Consider the following 6,822-nt stretch of genomic DNA (forward strand, 5'->3'; position numbering starts at 1 on the left):
ATCAGCTATGTCACTAAATTATCAGGGACAAGATGGGCTAAAGGAAGGGGTTCATCCCTGTCAGACTGAGGTCCTGCACAGGGAAAACTGAGGGGCAGTTTCTGGAGGTGGTTTTTGACCTAAACTGGTCCAGTTCAGGAATGAAGAAAAAAAAGTACTGTCCAATAATATGATTGCGAAATCAGGGTTTTTCAGGCAAGGTAAGTGTCATGTGTTAACTTGCTTCTAAAACCAAATTTGTTTTCTGGGTTCCTGTGGGAGATCAGAGGATGTTATAAACTGAGTCATGCAGTTTTTGGCTTTAGCAAGCACACAATTGATATAAATAGAGAAACACTGGTGAGTCTTGAACAGAAGGCAGAGATTGAGAGGTCTTCTTGCAAGGACTGATAGGAAAGGAAGGCAAAGATGAAGACAAAGATCCTTTCTTTGCTTGGGTTCCTGTATGTTGCATGTTCTTATGCTTTCCCAGTGGGTCTAGAAAAGGAAAATGAAGATACACAGTTTGCTAAGGTAAGGACTACAGGCAGAACTTAAAAATAACTTATTGTGAAAACGAACACAGTGATGTGTTAATGTTGTAGAATATTTTATTAACAACTCTCTGCATTTGAAAAGCAACATTTATGTTCTTAGCTGTTGCTTTTTCTTCCCATCAGAAATACCTGGAAAATTTTTATGATTTTAAGGAAGAGAAAAGTTCTCTCTTGAAATCAAAGAACTTCAATCGCATGGCTGACAAAATCCGAGAAATGCAGTCATTCTTTGGGCTAGAGGTGACTGGGGAGCTGAACCATAAGACAGTGGACATCATGAAGCAGCCTAGATGTGGAATACCGGATGTCCGTTCATACAGCACCTTCCCACAGAGCCCTAGGTGGAAGAAAGAAGATGTGACTTATCGGTAACACACATTAAAGCATGTTTGGCTGTACAGCACTGAAAAGTTTTGTGTACGCTTTCTGCTTTGTGGCAGAAGTGATGCCAACAGGTTCTTTATTATTTATTCCTGTATTTCTCCATATAAAAGCCCCATTCAGAATGAAATGGCCATGAATGTGAGGACTATTCATATCCTTTGCTTTAGGCTTCCAAACAGTGATGAAAATACCAAAATAGAAGTTTGCATTAGTTAGTTAACAGCCTCCTAAATAATATATTCAGTGCATATAAGGGTTATAACTGAGAGTGCATGTTTGTGTTTCTGAAAGACATGAAAGAAAACTGAAAACTTCCTCTGTTATGAAAGCAAATCATTGAAACCAAACAATCTGAGACACATAAATGATAATAACCACTGATTAAAATATTTGACCTTCATACTTTGTGCCCCAGCCACATGTGATATGGTTGCTTTTAATTCCTTCCTCCTTGTTTCACAGGATTTTGAACTACACTCCCGACATGCTACAAGAGGATGTAGAAGAAGCAATTGAAAAAGCCTTCCAGCTCTGGAGCAGTGTGACCCCTTTGAGATTCACCAGGGTCTACAATGGTCAAGCAGATATAATGATATCCTTTGCATCTGGATGTAAGGGAACTCTTTTGCCTGTGTATAAGCATTTTTCACTTTTTCTTACAGACGTGATGAAAAGCATCACCTTTTTTCCCCTTTATTTTTAGTTCACGGTGACTTCTATTCCTTTGATGGTCCAGGAGGAACTCTGGCTCATGCCTACCCCCCTGGCAGTGGGATAGGAGGAGATGCCCACTTTGACGAAGATGAAAACTGGACCAAATTTACTACTTATAGTGGTAAGTAATCTTAAATAGTACATTGTCTGGTTTTTATTATATGACGTGTCTTGAAGACATTGTAAAGTCATAGAACCCATGGTAATAGTTCCAGTACTTATGGAGATGTAAAATGCCAGTGAAATTTATTTCGACCTGGGCTGAAGTTGATGCACAGACTGCAATTAGAGCTCCATTGAAGGAAATGAGATTAGCATGAAACTGCTACATTAGGTAATCATGACATTGTAAGGCAGGAGATTTTCACTCTCAGGTAATGACTTTAAAAGTTGGAATATTGAGATCTCACTTTTTTTTTTCTTCTTACTTAAAGTTATGTAAAACTTTAACTTTTGCAAAAGAAAAAACAATCTTGAGTTGGTAAACATAATTAAATAAAACAGTGAATTGTTCTGGCTTCCAAGCAATGTCCAGGGATGATATTACATCCTACTGGTCTTTGTGAATTAGTTACCAGATTTTGCTGTTTCATTAAGATTGTGAACGATAAATCATGCATGAGAGAATGGAACCTGTATCCCACTATTATGCAGGAGAATTTATTTGTTCTTTGTGCTGCATTTTTTTTTTAGGGTATAACTTATTTCTTGTTGCTGCTCATGAGTTGGGTCACTCACTAGGTCTTGGTCATTCCAATGTCTTTGGTGCTTTGATGTATCCTATATATATGGCCACGGATACAAGGAACTACAGGCTTCCTCAGGATGACATTGACGGCATTCAGGCCCTCTATGGTAAGCAAGATATACATCATTTTTTGGTGCATGATGGGTAAACATTTCTAATGAATTTTACTGACCAGCTAAAATGTATTGAAATTTCTACTGCAAGGATACTGAGGTTTAATTTCCTGATACTTTTGGACAAATGTCTTGATTTCTTTGTGGCTAAGAGACTACACCGGCAAAATAGAATCTGTGGGCTGTATCCATGACAGTGAGCCAAAAGATAAAAGAGCCTTTCTACAATGATACTATCCTATGTCTGTAGTATTAAACTCATCTTCCACAAAAGGGTGGTCACATGCCTTTTGGAAATGGTCTTTGCTCTGCCTTAGTTCCTGAGCACATACAGTTTAATAACTTGTCAAGGCAAAACAATGCTAGAGACCATTTTAACAGTCAGCATCACAGATTAAATTGCCCAGGAACTTTCTCTGGTGTTAATTTCTTAGATGGGTCCTAACCTTAAGAAACCTATGCATTTGGCTCCATATGGCACATCCTGAAGCTCTGCAACGTGAAACTCTAATTCACCTTCCAATTCTACACTTATTTATTTCCCAAAGGACCCCCCAGGGAATCTTCTGCACTTCCAACTAAAGCTTTTCCCCCACAAGAACCAACTGAAATGATACCTGCAGAAGCACCAACTGAAATGTCACCCCGGGAAGAGCCAACAGAAATGACACCCTCCAAACCCCCCACAAGACCAGAGGACTGTGACCCTCATTTGACTTTTGATGCTATCACCACTCTCCGTGGGGAAATACTGTTCTTCAAAGACAGGTAAGCGCTTTCATTTCTAGCAACACATTTTTGTGAGATTCACAAAGGCAAAGCATAATGTTCAGTTCAAGGAATTTATCTTCCCTTGGTAATAAAGGCAGATATTTCTTTCTGAAAGTATTAAAGCAGCTTTGCAAAATTTTTCTAGCCCAGCCAGGCTAGGTGAGTAATATGGTTACTGACAGGTGAGTAAAATGTTTTAAGCCATCATACATCATCACCCATGTCTGTTAAAATTGTGCAAGGCTGAATAATCCCAGTGTCATTCCTGAGCCTGCAGCTCCTTTGCATGCAGCACTGTCCTTACCACACCATCCTGTGTGAGGGTCAGGGAGCTATGGAACATGTCAGACTTTTGGTGGCACTCTGACCTAGGGGTTTGCACTGGACCACTGTCCAGTATTGCCTGTAGGGACCTCCTGCTGCTAGAGGTGTCCATGTTTTGGGCATGTTCCTACACTGGGCACTGTAGCAGGTTGTTGGCTGGGCACATCCACCCTGGGGAGGGAGAACAGCATTTCAGACCAGGACTTCACCCACTTCTTGAGTTGGTAACTGTGTTTTGACTGAACAAGTTCCTTTGATGATGTAGGTCTGATTTCCCTTCTAAAACACATGATGAAGAACTGTAACTTTAAAACTTCATAATTTTCAGGGAAGGGGAGGAAGGAGCAATTCCTCCTTAAAATGGGTTTTAACATGTTTCTTAAGAGTATTTAGTGACCATTTATAGCCAACCTGAAATTAAGAACACAGCTGTGCCTATCTGCATGTGACATGGTGAAGAGAAAGCTGTAATTGTCAACACTACCACAGACAGTACATGTTGTTTTGGGCAAGCCATCAGGGTGCCAGTAAAGAGATCTACAGGGCCACTAGCTCTAGGCACCTCTGGTTGACCACAGAATTGGAATACATGACTTCCAAAGTTCCCTTCTAACCTCAGCTGTTTTGTGACCCCAGAGCAACCTGCAGTAAGGGTAAATATCTATGAGAGGGCAAGTCAAAGTAAAGCACTGTATCCCAAAATAGCTCTGCCTCATAGAGAAGAATGGCTCCAGCACTCAGAACAGTAGATTTAAAGTCCATTTCTGGGCTAAGACAATGAAACGCTGCTATTTTCATTTCTATCAGCTATGTTTGGCGTAAAAGTCCGTATTTCTCAAGCATTGAGCACGACACCATCTCCTCATTCTGGCCATCACTGGCAGCTGGCTTTGATGCTGCTTATGAGGTTGACAAGAGGGATCGAGTGATATTTTTTAAAGGTATTTGTCTTACATTTCCATCAGTCCTTTTTATGAATGAATAAGCTTATAGTAGTACCGCTAATGCCATGCAATAATAATGGCAGTAATGTTATATTACATAAATGCTAACGCTAATGCTAATGCTAATACTAATAGAAGATATTCTTAATATTTGTTTAAATCCATTTACATTTTGAAAATGCTGTTTCTGTCATTAACTAATGCTGCTTCACAACAGCCCTGCAAAATATATCACTCTTTCTGTCAGTGAGAAAGGTCACAGCTGAGACAATCAGTTATTTTAAAACATTTTTAAAGGTGCCAGACACAGATAGAAAATATGTTGAGTTCTAACTATTGAGTATATGACTATGAAAAGTGGAAAATCCAACAGCTCTGAAATTTTCAAACTTCTGTGTGCTCCAGAGGGTAATGTTCTCAGCTGGATATCTATGCTATTTAGTGGCTTTTACTCCACAAAAACTCTGCTGCCTTGATGAAAAGGAGCTCAGCCTTCTCAGGAATCCTAAGTTTTTCTGATTTTCCTGCAGGTGACCAGTACTGGGCTGTCAGTGGCTATAGCATAGAGCCAGGCTTCCCCAAGCCTATTCAGAACCTGGGCTTCCCCAGCAGCATTGGGAAAATTGATGCAGCTGTTCATGATCAAAATAACAAGAAAACCTATTTCTTTATAGGCAACAAGTACTGGAGGTAAGGCTCAGTCCTCTATTGTATAGCAGATTATCAACATAGATTTTAAAAATGCCAAGTTGTATTAGTATTTGTACTTAATTTCATGGCCTTTTGTTGTCAGCCTTCTCAGCCAGTATAAAGCTAAAATTCATGTCTTTTAATGCAACAAAGTCTGTAACACCTGAGATGATAAAAACAACATCCACTTGCTCTTACATTCTGTGATTAACAAACATATGAGCTTTGTTTACTCATCAGCAAACAGTATTACATGAACTTATTTTAAAAGACAATGTAAGTAGACTCTGTCATCATGTCATGCATTCATTCAGTGGCTTTTAAGGGGCCAGAAGTGCTCTCTAAAATTTATAAATAATAAATCTACCAAGAAAGTTATAGAACATTTACTTTTTAATAAACAGCTCAGCTAAGCAGATGTGTTACTTATATTAATTTGTAGTATTATCTTGAAAGAGTATTATTACACCAGAAGTTTACATTCCTCTCATGGGGTCACCTCCTAGATTGAATGTTGTAAAATTAAAATACTCTGAACAGTTATTTAACTTTATTGGTCAGTATAAACCCTGTCAAGCCTTATTATCAGTCTCAAAGAATGGAAGTAAACTATTTACTCTGATATTATGAAAACAGCCTTGCATAGGCCACTAAAGATATAAATATTCACACAGCCAGGATTTATACAGTTCTATGAGATCACAGAGGCTCACAGTTATGGATTTTCAGCTGACAGTAGCCTTACTTAGTAAAAAATCCACCTGATTTCGACATTGAACATCACATGTTTCTTTCTTGTTTTCATGCAATTTTTTAAATTTAGTTTCAATGAAAATACCCAATCAATGGAAAGGGGATATCCAAGAAAAATACAGGCTGACTTCCACGGAATTGGCCACAGAGTTGATGCTGCCCTGCAGAAAAATGGTAAATAAATTAAAATGTAATTCAAAACAAAAGATCACCAACCAAAGCAAAAAAAGTGTGTTTCAAATACATACATATATATGAAATGTTTGTTCTGATATTTTTTTAATTGCTCAAGAAAATAGCAGATGTATCTCAAAGGGTACACAAAAAGGAAATATTAATTTGTCAATATTTTATCCTTCCAATTCTAGGACATTTCTACTTTTTCCATGGATCAAACCAGTATGAGGTTGACCTCAAGAACAAGAAACTCATCCGTATAATGAAAAGTAACAGCTGGTTTAATTGCTAGAAATACCAAGTGCAAGGCTGTATTTGTACCAGAAATGGTTTTCCATATTCCTTGGTTATAAACAATATTGTTCAGCTGTTACTGTGCACCTGAGTCTGATGGCCTTTGATAATTCTAATTTAAAAACCTTAAAAATATAAAACTTAATGTACAGTTTTAATTTATTTTGTTTTCCAACTATTTATTCATCAAGTTGTTTTTGAGTAATAAAGTGTTTTGCTTGAGTACAGCAGTGTTTTTGTGTCTGGTTCGGCCTGCTGGAGACAAGGCATCTGATATAACCACACACAAGCCTGAACGGTGCCAGGACCCCACCACCATTTTTATCAGGGCTTGTTGTCTGAAGGAGGAAAGTTAGATGAAAGCAGAAGCAGAT

At 38.3% G+C, this 6,822-nt stretch overlaps 1 protein-coding gene across 1 annotated transcript; it reads left to right on the plus strand.

Moving 5' to 3' along the window:
- Window positions 1-364: 364 nt before the first annotated feature.
- On the plus strand, window positions 365-6,539 carry LOC130594087 (stromelysin-1-like). Its single transcript, XM_057399779.1, has 10 exons — window positions 365-513; window positions 660-904; window positions 1,383-1,531; window positions 1,624-1,755; window positions 2,328-2,489; window positions 3,044-3,263; window positions 4,398-4,531; window positions 5,065-5,224; window positions 6,048-6,151; window positions 6,346-6,539. The coding sequence occupies exons 1-10, from the start codon at window positions 409-411 to the stop codon at window positions 6,444-6,446; spliced, it is 1,512 nt and encodes a 503-aa protein (XP_057255762.1). The 5' UTR covers window positions 365-408; the 3' UTR covers window positions 6,447-6,539.
- The last annotated feature ends 283 nt before the right edge of the window (window positions 6,540-6,822 follow it).

This window comes from Pezoporus wallicus, unplaced genomic scaffold (genome assembly GCF_028554395.1).
Source record: "Pezoporus wallicus isolate ANWC-B61680 ecotype Strahan unplaced genomic scaffold, APGP_CSIRO_Pwel_v1 scaffold_6446, whole genome shotgun sequence".
NCBI lineage: Eukaryota > Metazoa > Chordata > Aves > Psittaciformes > Psittacidae > Pezoporus > Pezoporus wallicus.